Below are 18,239 nucleotides of genomic sequence, written 5' to 3' on the forward strand. Positions count from 1 at the left end.
CCGTTAGCGTATATATTTCCGTTAAAATATTTGCAAAATTTCACCTTATCTGATCTCACCCCCTAATAAGTTAAGTGTCGGATTCCTCGTGAAGTCTGATTCAGGCGGTGAACGGCTCGAGGGTCCGGTGAGTCTGACGTAAACGTTTGCGCCTAACGCGGCGTCTCTCGGCGTAAGCGTCGCTCTCCTTCCCTTCGTGTAGGATGGATATTTGCAGACTTTGCTCACCTCGCTGCCAGCTCTGCCGTCTGCTTCTCCTCCTCCCTACACGTCAACAATTGCCTGATGGAGAAATAGGGAAGGGAGAAAAAAAAAAAAAAAAGCGAAAGGGAGGGATAAATGATGCTGGGAAGGAGAGGGGGGGGGGGGGGCGCGGGGACGGATATCAGCGGCTGGATGTGATTGGCTGCCGGCTGGATCTGTGTCCTGCTGTTTGAGGCTATAAAAAGATGAGAGGATGGGGAACAGCAGCAGCAGAAGAGCAGCGACAAACTGGACAGACAAATCCGGCGAGACCGACGCCAAACACAGACATAGTAGCCTCCGGGTCTGGGAACCTGACCTCACCGCCAAGATGTGCAAAGGACTCGCTGGGGTCACCTCCTTCCCCGCCACCTGCCTGAAAAGGTGAGGATGCGATGGTCAATGGGACCTATGCGAGGACCGACATGTATATTAGACTAGATCATTATATATATATATATATATATATATATATATATATATATATAGGGGCTGCTATAGGGGGGTTATGATTTGCTTCGATGCAGCCCTGCAGAGCATTGCACAGGGAGCCTCAAGTGGTTGCATCCAAGCGGCGACCATCATTGGTTACTTATCCTAAGGTGTTAACCCGTTGCGGGATACTGCTGGCGTTGTAGGTTGCATCGCACATTGTTCGTGTTAGGATCAATTTTTAATTATTTTTTATTTTTTTTTGTGACATGAGATCTTATCATTTGGCTACAAGAGACTAAGACTGGGCTATAGCTTTAGTTTATTGCGGTAGTGTCCGGAATGCATACCGTCTACCCCCAGCTGTTGCAAAACTACAACTGCCAGCATGCAGGGGCAGCCAACGAACAGGACTAGCATTAGTCTATTAGTCTATTACAGTGGTCCTCTAGCTTTTGAAAGACTACAACTCTCAGCATGCCCGGGACAGCCAACGGACTGGGCTAGCATTAGTCTAATGCAGTGGTGAACTACTAGCTGTTGCAAAACTACAACTCCCAGCATGCCTGGACAGCTTAAAAAACTGGGCTAGCATTAGTCTACTGCAGTGGTTGTTGAACTTTGGAGCTTTCGCTGTCGCAAAACTACAACTCCCAGCATGCACGCACAGCCAACGGACTGGGCTAACATTAGGCTATTGCAGTGGTCTTTGAACTTTGGACCTCTAGCTGTTGCAAAACTACAACTCCCAGCATGTCCGGACAGCCGTTGGCTGTCCGGGCATGCTGGGAGTTGTAGTTTTGCAACAGCTGGAGGTCCACAGTTTGAAAACCCCTGATGCATTGGCACATGCATGCATTTTAGGCTCCTAATATAATTCCCTCTATTTAAATATTCTGTGCATGATCCTACTGGCTATCCGGGCATGCTTGGAATTGTAGTTTTGCAACAGCTGGAGGTCCATAATTTGGAGACCCCTGGTCTTTTAACATATGCAGATTTGGCTCCTATCTCAATCCCCCCTATGTAAATCTAAAGTGCATAATTCTAGTGGCTGTCCGGGTATGCTGGGAGTTGTGTTGCAACAGCTGGACGCCCACGGTTTGGAGACCCTTGATCTATTTGGCTCCTGCTCAATTCCAGATGCAGATCCCTAGCTAAATTTTCTGTGCATGATCCTAGTGGCTGTCCGGGCATGCTGGGAGTTGTTGTTTTGCAACATCTGGAGGTTCCGCTTTTTGGGGGCATATCTGCGTATTTGTCTCCTACCGCAATTCCCCCTGCAGATCCCTATGTAAATGTTGTGTTTGTGATCCTAGCAGACGCGCTGCAGTGATATCCATATGGATATATACGGATAAAATAGATTTCCATTGATCAGAAGCGATCGTCTTATCATTAAGCTGGGTCATTGATGAATAGTAACGTGGATGCTCAAAGTGGTAGAGCGTGCTGGGTCAATTCCTTGATACAAGCGGCTATTATAAGACAAGTGACTGGCGTATGTCCGGCATTCATAGAAGGCTTTGGCTGAGAGCCCGAAAAACGCCGGCCAGAAAGCGTAACAGTAACGCCAGTGTTTAGTGTTCTAGACGCACACTGTGAGCCGTATGATGTCGCGACGCCTGTGAAATAGCGACATGAGGATTACATAACCTGCTGTAATGTCACTAAGAGGGGGGTTCACACAATTTATTGTGACCGTTTTTGTGGCAAACTGTGTATCTGAATCTGTAACAGATTGAAAAAGATAACAGATACAATGTAACAGATCCAGATCCAAATATATAACAGATACAATGTAACAGATCCAGATCCAAATATATAACAGATTCAATGTAACAGATCCAGATCCAAATATATAACAGACACAATGTAACAGATCCAGATCCAAATATATAACAGATACAATGTAACAGATCCAGATCCAAATATATAACAGATTCAATGTAACAGATCCAGATCCAAATATATAACAGACACAATGTAACAGATCCAGATCCAAATATATAACAGATACAATGTAACAGATCCAGATCCAAATATATAACAGATACAATGTAACAGATCTAGATCCAAATATATAACAGACACAATGTAACAGATCCAGATCAAAATATATAACAAATACAATGTAACAGATCCAGATCCAAATATATAACAGATACAATGTAACAGATCCAGATCCAAATATATATATATAACAGATACAATGTAACAGATCTAGTTCCAAGTATATAACAGATACAATGTAACAGATCCAGATCAAAATATATAACAGATACAATGTAACAGATCCAGATCAAAATATATAACAGATACAATGTAACAGATCCAGATCCAAATATATAACAAATACAATGTAACAGATCCAGATACAAATATATATATATATATATAACAGATACAATGTAACAGATCCAAATATGTAACAGATGCAATGTAACAGATCCAAATATATAACAGATACAATGTAACAGATCCAAATATATAACAGATGCAATGTAACAGATCCAAATATATAACAGATACAATGTAACAGATCCAGATCCAAATATATAACAGACACAATGTAACAGATCCAGATCCAAATATATAACAGATACAATGTAACAGATCCAGATCCAAATATATATATAACAGATACAATGTAACAGATCCAGATCCAAATATATAACAGATACAATGTAACAGATCCAGATCCAAATATATATATAACAGATACAATGTAACAGATCCAGATCCAAATATATAACAGATACAATGTAACAGATCCAGATCCAAATATATAACAGATACAATGTAACAGATCTAGATCCAAATATATAACAGATACAATGTAACAGATCCAGACAAAAAATATATAACAGATACAATGTAACAGATCCAGATCCAAATATATAACAGATACAATGTAACAGATCCAGATCCAAATATATAACAGATACAATGTAACAGATCCAGATCCAAATATATAACAGATACAATGTAACAGATCCGGATCCAAATATATAACAGATACAATGTAACAGATCCAGATCCAAATCTATAACAGATACAATGTAACAGATCCAGATCCAAATATATAACAGATACAATGTAACAGATTCAGATCCAAATCTATAACAGATACAATGTAACAGATCCAGATCCAAATATATAACAGATACAATGTAACAGATCCAGTTTCAAATATATAACAGATACAATGTAACAGATCCAGATCCAAATAGATAACAGACATATTGGGGGATATTTATCAAAGGATTTAGACTGTTTTTTCCTGTCATAATTTGTCGCACAGAAAGTCGCAGTCTAAATATGTGCGACTTTTTTGCGACTTTTGCTCTAGAGGATTTTTAGAACATAATGCATTCTAGTCTATTTTAGATGGAAATGCATTGGAAAATGCATTGGTGCTGAATTTATCAAAAGCGACTTTTCAGCGACAAGTCGCATCGGCTGAAAGTACGCCGAAATGTCAGACCATACTGGAGCAGGTTTAAATATAGACTAAAGCATAGATCCCGAAGTCTGTGCACAGAATTTATCAAGAGCCTTGCGCCTTTTGATAATTTAGGCGCACAATAGACCAGCCAAACCCTCTGTAGTTTGATGCGGGACATAGACAACTTTGATAAATATCCCCTAATGTAACAGATACAGATTGAAAAAAAAAAGATAACAGATACAATGTAACAGATCCGGATCCAAATATATATAACAGATACAATGTAACAGATCCAAATATATAACAGATACAATGTAACAGATCCAGATCCAAATATATAACAGATACAATGTAACAGATCCAGATCCAAATATATAACAGATGCAATGTAACAGATCCAGATCCAAATATATAACAGATACAATGTAACAGATCCAGATCCAAATATATAACAGATACAATGTAACAGATCCAGATCCAAATATATAACAGATACAATGTAACAGATCCAGATCCAAATATATAACAGATACAATGTAACAGATCCAAATATATAACAGATGCAATGTAACAGTTCCAAATATATAACAGATACAATGTAACAGATCCAGATCCAAATATATAACAGATACAATGTAACAGATCCAGATCCAAATATATAACAGATACAATGTAACAGATCCAGATCCAAATATATAACAGATGCAATATAACAGATCCAGATCCAAATATATAACAGATACAATGTAACAGATCCAGATCCAAATATATAACAGATACAATGTAACAGATCCAGATCCAAATATATAACAGATACAATGTAACAGATACAGATAAATATATATATATATATATATATATATATATATATATATATATATATATATATGAAAAGCCACAAACAATGCCTGTGTGTGAACCCAGCTTTACTGCTGACTATGCTCTCAAACATCCTGCATGGGTTTTCTGTTTGGATCTGTAACAGTTACAATGTAACAGCTCCATAGAAATGCATCATTCATATTATTTTTCCTTTCCAATTTTTCTGAAATATTGCGAATTTGAATATGGCCCCTGCCGCTCATCTCTATTCTTTATATCCTTTTACATTTCTGTTGCGCATATATATATATATATATATATATATATATATATATATAGCATCAACATGCACCGTAGCATTGTACTCTCACTCCTCATGTTCCCAGTCTGATGTCCCGAGGGTCAATCAATCTATCACATACAGACGGAGCCCACGCAATTAACCCTTTGACTCCATGCTGCCTCAAAGCCAGGAGCCTTATTATTGCCTATTATTGTAAACATAGATGTAGCAGAGCTGAATATGCTATGAGTTACATTTACATTGAGCTCTAAGATAAGATAAGACAGTGTTTCCCAACCAGTGTGCCTCCAGCTGTTGCAAAACTACAACTCCCAGCATGCCCGGACAGCCAACGGCTGTCCGGGCATGCTGGGAGTTGTAGTTTTGCAACAGCTGGAGGCGCTCTGGTTGGGAATCACTGACCTATACTATATAGTGCAACATGCTGGGAGTTGTAGTTTTGCAACAGCTGGAGGCACACTGGTTGGGGAATCACTGAGATAAGCAATCTTTTTACCTGCAGCTCCATGTTAATAACACATCACCATTTGTACCCGACGACAATCTCAGCTCTACTACATCTATTATTTTTTTTCCACAGCGTAAAGCTAGTGTAACATTGTACATGAATATTACAGCTGTCGTCCTGTATTGCTTTCACGGGCATTTTAGGGTTAATAGGCAAGCCCATAGTGACAGAAATACACAGTAGATGAGACATTGAGATATAGCAGTGATGAAACTGTTATTAGGAAACGGAATTAAAGGGGTACTCCGGTGGAAAATTAAACAGATTTGTAAATTACTTCTATTAAAAATTCTTAATCCTTCCAGGACTTATTAGCTGCTGAATACTACAGAGGAAATTATTTTCTTTTTTGGAACACAGAGCTCTCTGCTGACATCACGAGCACAGTGCTCTCTGCTGACACCTCTGTCCATTTTAGGAACTGACCAGAGCAGCATATGTTTTGCTATTGGGATTTTCTCCTACTCTGGACAGTTCTTAAAATGGACAGAGATGTCAGCAGGGAGCACTGTGCTCGTGATGTCAGCAGAGAGCTCTGTGTTCCATAAAAGAAAATAATTTCCTCTGTAGTATTCAGCAGCCAATAAGTACTGGAAGGATTAAGATTTTTTTAATAGAAGTAATTTACAAATCTTTACAACTTTCTGGCACCAGTTGATTTAAAAAAATAATAATAATAATAAAAAAATAAAGTTTTCCACCGGAGTACCCCTTTAATGGGTGTTGGCATCTTGTAAAATAAATATATAAATAAATATTGCTAAAAATGGTATTTGCCAGGATATTCTTATGATTATATAAATTCTTATACTAGGGGGGGTGGGGGGCTGACCTCTAGAAACCCCCCCAGCCAAAAAAGAGAGAAGGGGCTACAACACTGAAATGGCTTTGGGCACCATTGTGCAGGAATGGAACAATAGAGATTTTTTTTTAATTCCATTTTTTTATTTTTTTTTTTTTAAACAGCACCACCCCTGTTGGCAGGTTGTATGTGGTATTGCAACTTGGCTCCATTCACTTCTAAGGAACTAAGCTGCAATACCACGCACAACCTGAAGACATGTTGGCGCTGTTTTTTATAGAAATTATCTCTGTTTTTTCTAATCCCCTTTTATCATGTATGGGGCTATGCTGCAGATTCCCTAAAGACCATGACGGAGCAGCAGAGCTGATTTAGTGCAGTGGCCCTTGCTTGCAATGGGGGGGGTCCCTGGAGGTCAGACGCCCCCTACCAATGTTTAATTGTTGGCGTATCCTTGGCATGTTCCATCACTTTATACCTCCATAGTGTGTTTACCAGCAGATGCCACCTGCACGCTCAGCTCTGCTACATCTGCACTATACTTCATAGCTGCGCATTATCCATTACGCTGCACGTCTGTGTGGGAGTGCGGCTTCTGTTTCTATAATAGGTTGTATTGTATTCGCCTGTCACTTGTGCTGTATGCTTTTATATGGATTTATGGACTTGTATAATGATATCTATATATAGAGAACAGCTGGCTCTGCCCCAGAGAGTTTACACTTCGGCTGTCAGGGCATGCTGGGAGTTGTAGTTTTGCAACAGCTGCAGAGCCACTGGTTGGGGAACACTGTTATAGAGCTAGTGCCTGGTTTATATGTCAGTGAAGTTTACATTAGTGCTACTGAAGGACAGCGTTTCCCAACATGGGTGTCTCCAGCTGTTGCAAAACTAGCATGCCCGGACAGCCATAGGCAACAGCTGGAGGCACCCTGGTTGGGAAACACTGCTTTAGAAAAAAAAAACTATTAAAAGGAATCTGTCACATTGTTCGTGCAGTCGCATCCGCACGCAGCATTTTATAAACAGCTCCACTCTTGCTTACAGGTTGTGTGTGGTAATGCAGCTCAGCAATATTCACTTCTATGGAGTTGAGCTGCAGTACAGCACATAACCTGTACAGGACTGTAGATATGGCCTTTAGTCAACTAACACGTTTCAGCTCTGTAGACCCTTAGTCACCTAATGCCTTTCAGGTCTGCAGATCCTTCTTCAACTAACGCATTTCACATCTGTAGATCCTTAGCCAACTAACACATTTCAGCTCTGTAGACCCTTAGTCACCTAATGCCTTTCAGGTCTGCAGATCCTTCTTCAACTAACGCATTTCACATCTGTAGATCCTTAGCCAACTAACACATTTCAGGTCTGTAGATTCTTATTCATCTAATGCGTTTCAGGTCTGTAGACCCTTAATCAACTAACGCTTTTCAGATCTGTAGACCGTTAGTCGTCTAATGCGTTTCAGGTCTGTAAATCCTTAGTCATCTAGTCATCCGTTTTAATCCGTTATGAATAACAGATGTTATTTTGTGACAGAAGATAGTAACAGGAGAAATAGTGCATGCATTATTTCTCCCGTTACTATCTTCTGTCACAAAATAACGTCCGTTATTAATAACCGACTATAACGGATTAAAACGCATAATGTAAAAATCCCATAGACTATAAAGGGATTTTCTAACGGACGTTTAATGGCCGATTTTTATGGTTTTCATAACAGAACATCAAACGGATCTTTAAAACGGATGAATTTTATAGTGTGAAAGCAGCCTTAGTCAGCTAACACATTTCAGGTCTGCAGACCCTTATTCATCTAATGCATTTTAAGGTCTGTAGACCCTTATTCATCTTATTCATTTTAAGGTCTGTAGACCCTTAGCCATTTACCAAGTTTCACATCTGTAGACCCTTAGTCAACGAACGCATTTCAGGTCTGCAGACCCTTAGTCATCCATGGGTTTCGGGTCTGCATGAGATATGTATGAGTAATGGAAATCGCTATAATCACTATTGTCAGGACTCTTGAAATATAACAGAGGAGCAGTCGTAGGTAAGAGAAGATGCATTAGTCCCCCCTCCCCATCTCCCCTGGATACTGACATGCTGTCACTTATAGAGCCGCGGCTGTCAGTACCTTCCTATCACATTACACGGACGGGTTATTATCACCTATATATACACAAAGTATTAAAGCAGCACAAAGCCGGATGTATTCCCATCACTGATGTATTAGTCATCATCTTCTTCAGTGCAGAGGAGGGAAATCTGCAGAAAATCCACAGAAATTTCTGCATCTCCGTAGTTTTTTGGTCGATTTTTCCAGCGTTTTAATGGGAACCTGTCACAAATAAACTGAACAGACCAGACTTATATACAGTTCTGTGGTTATTCCAGGATAACTTGTCCATTATTCATGTAAACTTCTGCTCAGTTAAGTAGTCATGTGGGCGGTCCTACTCAGTGATTGACAGCTCTCTATAGGCACACTTATACACAGTCTTAGCAATTAAAGGGGTACTCCAGTGGGAAAATAAAATGTTTTCAGATTAACTGATGGCAGAAGTTATACAGATTTGTAAATGACTTCTATTAAATTTTTTTTTAACCCTTCCAGTACTTATCAGCTGCTGTATGCTCCATTGGAAGTTGTGTAGTTCTTTCCAGTCTGACCACAGTGCTCTCTGCTGACACCTCTGTCCGTGTCAGGAACTGTCCGGATCAGGAGAGGTTTGCTATGGGGATTTGCTCCTGCTCTGGACAGTTCCTGAGGTGGCACATTCCTTCCAGGTTAAAGGGGTACTCCGCCCATAGACATCTTTGGATAGGGGATAAGATGTCTGATCCTGCCGCTGGAACCCCAGACATCCGGTGCACGGAGCGGATGGCTGGAGATGAGGTGGCGGAGGCTCGTGATGTCACGGCCACGCCACACTCGTGATGCCACGGCCACGCCCCCTCAATGCAAGTCTATGGGAGGGGGCGTGACGGATGTCACGCCCCCTCCCATAGACTTGCATTGAGTGGGCCGTGGCCATGACGTCACAAGGCTCCGACGCTGCACTCGACGCTCTAAACAAACGCTGGGTGCAGCAGGGAGTTCGCGGAGGTCCCCAGCGGTGGGATCAGACATCTTATCCCCTATCCAAAGATGTCTATGGGCGGAGTACCCCTTTAATTTAGTTACTCCATTGGAATAGAACAGGGGAAAATTTTTAATTCTGGACTGTTGGGGGGTCTTGAGGTCAGGGCTGGGGGGGGGCTCTGAATTAGACAAGTAGAAAACTAAAAAAAAGCTGATTTTCTGTACCCTTGTCCTACTGAACCGGTTGTGACTGCCCATTGTTATGTATCCCATATGCCTCAGTCGTATGCTGTATAACTGGTCGCATAAAACATGATGGATTCCTATTGACGCCATTCCCTTCTATCCTTACAGCGCCAAAGACATGAAGCATCGACTGGGATTTCTCCTGCAGAAAACCGACGGCTGTGATGGCAGCGCGTACGTGAAGAAAGACAAACCTGGCTGTCAGAGGTGAGGCGGCCTTCTGCCCCGCGGGCGCTTGTGCCTGGCGCTAATCACATAATAATTGCCTATTAGCCGCTAATGGACGGTTGTGTGTAATTCTAGAGAAGGGAAATTCGTCTTAGTAAAGTCTAATAAGCAGAGTCAGTGACTAATCTTATCTCTGTAGGATAGTCATCTGGTGAGGGGTGTTCTGTACGACTCCATTACTGCCTTCTCCTGCAGGATTGCTACTACCTCCACAGATGGGTTTCTATTAGATTGTCCGCCTCCTGTAGTCAGAGCAGCACGTACAACTAGATAATGATGGGTTCTATAGGGATGCCACCCGGCCGGTATTTTACTGGCACAACCGGTATATTGGCCACCCCGCCGGTATTTTTATATTAAAAGTACTGGCAAGGCAATGGCCGTAGTTAATCCCATCAATCCTCCAACTCCCGGAATGTTGCACCATATACTGTATCAGTGTTTCCCAACCAGAGCGCCTCCAGCTGTTGCAAAACTACAACGCCCAGCATGCCCGGACAGCCAAAGGCTGTCCGGGCATGCTGGGAGTTGTAGTTTTGCAACCGCTGGAGGCACCCCTGGTTGGGAAACACGGATCTATACTATATACTTCTGAATAGTCCAACATGCTGGGAGTTGTAGTTTTGCAACAGCTGGAGGCACCCCCTGGTTGGGAAACACGGACCTATACTATATACTACTATATAGTCCAACATGCTGGGAGTTGTAGTTTTGCAACAGCTGGAGGCACCCCTGGTTGGGAAACACGGACCTATACTATATACTACTATATAGTCCAATATGATGGGAGTTGTAGTTCTGCAACAGCTGGAGCCACCCCTGGTTGGTAAACACTGACCTATACTATATACTACTATATAGTCCAACATGCTGGGAGTTGTAGTTTTGCAGCAGCTGGAGGCACCCCTGGTTGGAAAACACTGACCTATACTATATACTACTATATAAGCCAACATGCTGGGAGTTGTAGTCTTGTAACAGCTGGAGGCACCACTGGCTGGAAAACACTGACCTATACTATATACTACTATATAAGCCAACATGCTGGGAGTTGTATTTTTGCAACAGCTGGAGGCACCCCTGGTTGGAAAACACTGACCTATACTATATACTACTATATAGTCCAAAATGCTGGGAGTTATAGTTTTGCAACAGCTGGAGGCACCCCTGGTTGGAAAACACTGACCTATACTATATACTACTATATAGTCCAACATGCTGGGAGTTGTAGTTTTGTAACAGCTGGAGGCACCCCTGGTTGGAAAACACTGACCTATACTATATACTACTATATAGTCCAACATGCTGGGAGTTGTAGTTTTGTAACAGCTGGAGGCACCCCTGGTTGGAAAACACTGACCTATACTATATACTACTATATAGTCCAACATGCTGGGAGTTGTAGTTTTCACCAAACTGGACTATACCATATCAAAATAATTGTGTGTACTAAAATTAACCTGTATACCGTTTAAACCCGTATACAGTTTGAAAAAAAGATGTCCAGTTTTTAACTTTTTAGTCCATTACGAATAAAGTTTCACTTGTTTGATTGAAATTCCAAGAAAAAAAACTTTCGGCAGACAATGCGCATGTGCAAAGTCAAAAAAAACGTATGGTGCAAACCGGATGGAACCGTACGCACATAAGGTTCTGTGCGGTTCCCACTGACTCCCACGTTAAAGGAACCGTATTCTTTTTCAATACGTTTTTTTAACCCGGACCAAAAACCGTGGTAGGCTACGGTTTTGGGTACGGGGGGAGAAAAAAACGGAAAAAACCGTACAAGATGCAAAACGGACACAACCTGATGCATCATTTGGCGTACAGTTTTCAATGGAGAGTCAATGCAGACGGTTTTCAATACGGTTCCGTACGGTTTTCACATTGAAAACGTATACGGGGACTGTACCGCAAAAACGTGGTGTGAACGCGGCCTAAAAAGGATAGACGACATTCAATGTAAATGTGTATATTGGAATTACAAAGCTTACAGAATATATTGTGTCTCTGTGTTTTATTTCCAGGCTTACTCAAGAAGAGCTGAAGAAATGGGCCGAGAGCTTGGAAAATCTGATTAACAATGAATGTAAGTGAGAAGCTGTCTGGGCGAAATCAATATCAGCAAATTAGGATAAATAAGGGAAAAAAATCAATTAAAAAAACACCAAAGATCTCTAGGACAAAGGTTTCGGAAGTTCATATTATTTTAGGCACAAGGGTTGGGGGGAGATTTATCAAAACCCGTCCAGAGGAAAAGTTGCCGAGTTGCCCATAGCAACCAATCAGATCGCTTCTTTCACTTTTAACAAGGCCTCTGCAAAATGAAAGTACGGATCTGATTGGTTGCTATGGGCAACTGGGCAACTTTTTCTCTGCACAGGTTTTGATGGGTCCCCTTGGTCTCTCTCGACTTCACTAGAGATGAGCGAACTTACAGTAAATTCGATTCGTCACGAACTTCTCGGCTCGGCAGTTGATGGCTTATCCTGCATAAATTAGTTCAGCTTTCTGGTGCTCCGGTGGGATGGAAAAGGTGGATACAGTCCTAGGAGACAGTCCACCGGAGCACCTGAAGGCTGAACTAATTTACGCAGGAAAAGACATCAACTGCCGAGCCGAGAAGTTCGTGACGAATCGTATTTACTGTAAGTTCGCTCATCTCTAGACTTCACTCAGTGTTTCCCAACCAGGGTGCCTCCAGCTGTTGCAAAACTACAACTCCCAGCATGCCCGGACAGCCTTCAGCTGTCCGGGCATGCTGGGAGTTGTAGTTTTGCAACTACATTTTTTTTTTTTTTTTTTAAATCAACTGGTGCCAGAAAGTTGAACAGATTTCTAAATTACTTCTATTTAAAAATCTTAATCCGTCCAGTACTTATCAGCTGCTGTATGCTCCACAGGAAGTTCTTTTCTTTTTGAATTTCCTTTCTGTCTGACCTCAGTACTCTCTGCTGACACCTCTGTCCATTTTAAAGGGGTACTCCGGCGCATAGACATCTTATCCCCTATCCAAAGGATAGGGGATAAGATGCCTGATCGCGGGGGTCCCGCCGCTGGGGACCCCCGTGATCTTGCACGCAGCAAACCCTGTTTAAAATCAGTCCCCGGAGCGTGTTCGCTCTGGGTCTGATTACTGCCGATCACGGGGCTGGAGCGTTGTGACGTCAAGGCTCCGCCCCTCTCAATGCAAGCCTATGGGAGGGGGGCGTGATTTCCGCGATCAGGCATCTTATCCCCCTATCCTTTGGATAGGGGATAAGATGTCTAAGCGCCGGAGTACCCCTTTAAGAACTGTCCAGAGCAGGAGAGGTTGTTTGCTATGTGGATTTGTTCCTGTTCTGGACAGTTCCTGACACGGACAGAGGTGTCAGCAGAGAGCACTGTGGTCAGACAGAAAGGAAATTCAAAAAGAAAACAACTTCCTGTGGAGCATACAGCAGCTGATAAGTACTGGAAGGATTAAGATTTTTAAATAGAAGTAATTTACAAATCTATTCAACTTTTTGGCACCAATGTTTTTCGCCGGAGTACCCCCTTAAAGTTCAACCACAGCAGCTTGTTATATGTCTGAGCTGCATGCTTTCTAGATGGGTTGGCATGGCGACCGTTGCGTAGATTTTTTTAATGTTGTATACCGTACGTGACTTTAGTCAGCTACGGAGCGCAAATGGCGGAGACGTGAGAAACAAGACTATCCTAGAGATATTGCCCTCAATTTTTAATATTTCCACACAGACTTCAATGACGTCAGCATAAGGTCACTTCTTGTCTCGAATGGCCCTCGGTTTGGCTGCGTTACAAGACACTGAGTGTCGCTACTCGTCCCCGGAGACGGAAGCATCTTCATTTATTTGTTAGTTCAACCGCACCAGGGTTCCCAGATTTACGAATTCTTGCTCCTTCCTGACCTTCGTTATTGTAGTCAGATCTGGAGATGTTAGACCAGTGTTTCCCAACCAGGGTGCCTCCAGCTGTTGCAAAACTACAACTCCCAGTATGCCCGGATAGCCTTCGGCTATCCGGACATGCTGGGAGTTGTAGTTTTGCAACAGCTGGAGGCACCCTAGTTGGGAAACGCTGTGTGAGGGTGCAGAAAGTTAAACAGATTTGTAATTTACTTCTATAAAAAAAAAATATATATATATCTTAATCCTTCCAGTACTTATCAGCTGCTGAAGTTGAGTTGTTCTTTCCTGTCTGACCACAGTGCTCTCTGCTGGCACCTCTGTCTGTCTCAGGAACTGTCCAGAGCAGGAGAGGTTTGCTATGCGGATTTTCTCCTACTTTGGACAGTTCCTGAGACAGACAGAGGTGTCGGCAGAGAGCACTGTTGTTAGACAGAAAAGAACGACTCCACTTCAGCAGCTGATAAGTACTGGAAGGATTAAGATTTTTTTTTAATAGACGTTATTTACAAATCTGTTTCACTTTTTGGAGCCAGTTGATATGGATTTATTTTTTTCATGGAATACCCCTTTAAAGTACGGTAACACTTATTGTCTTCTTCATCTTCTGATGGAACCTATGTTTCTTCTAGGTGGCATAGTGGCTTTTAGATCCTTCCTTCAGTCGGAGTACAGCGAAGAAAACCTTGATTTTTGGCTGGCGTGTGAGAATTACAAGAAGACAAAATCGACGGCCAAACTTTCCAGCAAAGCCCAAAAAATCTACGAGGACTTCATTTCTGTGGAGGCTTCCAGAGAAGTAAGTAGACTATATATATATATATATATATATATATATATATATATATATATATATATATATATGTATATATGTGTATGTGTATATATACGTGTATGTGTATATATATGTGTATGTGTATATATATGTGTATGTGTATATATATGTGTATGTGTATGTGTATATATATGTGTATATGTATGTGTATGTGTATATATATATATGTATATATGTGTATATATATATGTATATATATGTATATATATGTATAATTTTTTTTTTAAACGTACCTAGGTATCTTGATGATAAAGGATTAATACCTCAAGAGAAGCTTAAAGGGGCATTCCATGAAAAAAAAAAAAAATGTTTTCATATCAACTGGCTCCAGAAAGTTAAACAGATTTGTAAATTACTTACTATTTAAAAAAATATTAATCCTTCCAGTACTGATCAGCTGCTGAAGTTGAGTTGTTTTTTTCTGTCTGACAACCGTGCTCTCTGCTGACACCTCTCTCTGTCTCAGGAACTGTCCAGAGCAGGAGAGGTTTGCTATGGGGATTTGCTGAGTTCCTGAGACAGACAGAGGTGTCAGCAGAGAGCACTGTGGTCAGACTGGAAAGAACTAAACAAATTTTAATCCTTCCATTACTTATCAGCTGCTAAATTTGTGTAATTGAAGTAATTTACAAATCTGTTTAACTTTCTGGGGCCGGTTTATATGAAAAAAAAATATATATTTTCACCAGAGTACCCCTAAGGCCACGCCACAGGTACATCACAGTGTACAACCCCAAAGCCTGTGATGTGATCGACCCGAACCTCCTAAGCTTTTTAGGCGATAGCATCTTACATAATCTTGTTTCTCCAACTTCAGGTCAACCTGGATTCCACCACCCGAGAAGACACGAACAAGAACATCCTTCACCCAACACATTCTTCTTTCGACCAGGCCCAGCACAAGATCTACATCCTAATGGAGAAGGATTCCTACCGCCGCTTCCTCAAGTCACATTTCTACCTGGACCTTGTCCAATTGACCCCTGGTGGGAGCAGCAAGAAGATGAAGGGTCTTAGCGGAGACAGCAACCCCTTCATCCCTCAGTGCGCCTAAGACACGGACTGCATGGTGGCAGCTAAGGACTGATCGTCTATGTGCTCCTATCTATACTCTACCACGGCTCAGACCCGGACCTGAGCTCCTCTTATTTATTAGACGTGTGTGTCTTGCATGCATTTCTGTTTTATCGGGGGACGAGCGGGAAGAATAATTCCGACCCGTGTGACGTTGTACAGACTAGGGACTCACCGGTAAATGGGTTAAGCATGTCTAACACGATACTCTCAGGTGACAGATTGAAGGTTCCTTCATTACGAAGGATCTATCTTCTACCAGACGAGGCGCGCGAGGTCCGCGCGAGATCCCGGACAGAACGTAGAGACAACTATCTTTAAGATCAAGGGCCGTGTGAAAGTCACGCTCAAGTTTCTCTAACCCAGGGAAGCCGATAGACAGCAACGTTTAGTCGTTGCGTCGACAGTGTCACATGTTCATTGACGGAGGCTAGAAACTACTGAGTGAAGCTTTTATTTTATTACAGATATTTATTTTGACGATGCTGTTTTTAAGTGCATTTTAAGCCTTTTTGTTATTGTTGATGTTTTTGTTTTGCTGTTTATAATTTATTATTGTTGTTGAGCGGAAGAGAACGGTTGCATCGGACTCTCTCGTTGATCAAACACCTTGTCAGTGAACAATGGAGAGGGATACGAGCAGGACTAGGGTGGCGGGGACTTGTGTCAACTATTGGCAGGGGACAGTCCTAGAATTCAGTGTTCCGAGCATGTATCCGTGCACGTTTGGGATCTCATACAACCAGTATGCGATGCCGAATAAGTTTCCATGTAAATAGTGTCAGAGATGATGACATCCTGGGAGGCGCTGTCCCGGTACGGACACGCCGGACTGGCGATGAGTATACGCTCAGGTGCTTGTAAGGAGAGGAAGGAAGATCTCAGGGTCTATTCACACGGCGGAATTCCTCTGGTAATTCTTCTTGCAGCAGGCAGAGTGGTGCCCCAGTCAAGAGGGCACTTTAGGCAGCTGCCTATTTTGCCTAAAGGCAGAACCGGCCCTGAGCATCAACCCCATTAAAGTGGTACTCCAGTGAATAACTTTATTTATTTATTTATTTATTTATTTTTTTAAATCAACTGGTGCCAGAAAGTTAAACAGATTTGTAAATTACTTCTATTAAAAAATCTTAATCCTTCCTATACTTATTAGCTGCTGAATACTACAGCGGAAATTATTTTCTTTTTGAAACACCGGGCTCTGCTGACATCACGAGCACAGTGCTCTCTGCTGACATCTCTGTCCATTTTAGGAACTGTCCAGTGCAGCATATGTTTGCTCTTGGGATTTTCTCCTACTCTGGACAGTTCTTAAAATGGACAGAGATGTCAGCAGAGAGCACTGTGGTCATGATGTCAGCAGAGAGCTCTGTGTTTCAAAAAGAAAAGAATTTCCTCTGTAGTATTCAGCAGCTAATAAGTACAGGAAGGATTAAGATTTTTTAATAGAAGTAATTTAGAAATCTGTTTAACTTTCCGGCAACGGTTGATTTAAAAAAAAAAAAAAAAAAAACGTTTTTCACCGGAGTACCCCTTTAAACTGCTGGTGGCTGCCTTAGGGTCTATTCACACGGTGGAATTCCCGCCTGAAATGAAATCCAATACACTTCTATGGGATACCGCACTCCCGTCGACACTTCGGAATTTCCGCTTGCGGAATTCCGCTAGCGGAATTCCGCAAGCGGAAATTCCGAAGTGTCGTCAGGAGTGCGGAATCCCAAAGAAGTGTATTGGGCTTTCATTTCAGGTGGAATTCCGCAAGCAAAATTCCGCCGTGGGAATAGACCCTAAGATCTTATGCAGAGAGAAAGAAACGTTTATTTCAGTCCTATCAGATTTATTAGCCATATTGGTGCCAGAATAGAATAAGTTACATTAAAAAACTAAATGCTCAACTACTGGAACATAGACTCAGACTTGATTCTCATGTATTGTATGCAACTGACTGGAGGCCATATACTACTGTAGAGTGTATATACTGTTACTCGTTGGGAAAGCAACTTAAAATGGGCCTGCTATCAATAAAATTACAAAAAAATACAATATTAAGATGGACATTTTGTGCTGATTAAAAAAAAAATAAAAATAATAATAATTATATATATATATATATATATATATATATATGTACACATACTTTTTGGCTAATCTGAAACGAAATGTTATGTATTTCTGGAAACCAGAGACTTCCTACGGTTTGAGCCACTTGGTATCTGAGAAATTGTATCATACAGCTTATTTCTCTATCCTGATTCAGAACACATGCATGCTCGCCCAAGATGAGAGTGCATATGTAAGGGT

General features: G+C 41.5%; 1 protein-coding gene across 1 annotated transcript; it reads left to right on the plus strand.

The window, feature by feature from the left end:
• Positions 1-416: 416 nt before the first annotated feature.
• Positions 417-17,075, plus strand: RGS4 (regulator of G protein signaling 4). The gene is made up of 5 exons (XM_056523294.1): positions 417-627; positions 10,002-10,100; positions 12,149-12,210; positions 14,662-14,828; positions 15,682-17,075. Exons 1-5 carry the CDS (start codon positions 458-460, stop codon positions 15,916-15,918), a joined length of 735 nt encoding a protein of 244 aa, XP_056379269.1. The 5' UTR covers positions 417-457; the 3' UTR covers positions 15,919-17,075.
• The last annotated feature ends 1,164 nt before the right edge of the window (positions 17,076-18,239 follow it).

This window comes from Hyla sarda, chromosome 6 (genome assembly GCF_029499605.1).
Source record: "Hyla sarda isolate aHylSar1 chromosome 6, aHylSar1.hap1, whole genome shotgun sequence".
Classification (NCBI taxonomy): Eukaryota; Metazoa; Chordata; class Amphibia; order Anura; family Hylidae; genus Hyla; species Hyla sarda.

Excerpts from the sequence above, each read along its gene's own strand:
- RGS4 (XM_056523294.1), top strand. The coding sequence starts at position 458 with ATGGGGAACAGCAGCAGCAGAAGAGCAGCGACAAACTGGACAGACAAA. Across the intron at positions 12,211-14,661 it reads AAATCTGATTAACAATGAAT|GTGGCATAGTGGCTTTTAGA; the intron begins GTAAGTGAGAAG and ends TGTTTCTTCTAG. Across the intron at positions 14,829-15,681 it reads CTGTGGAGGCTTCCAGAGAA|GTCAACCTGGATTCCACCAC; the intron begins GTAAGTAGACTA and ends CTCCAACTTCAG.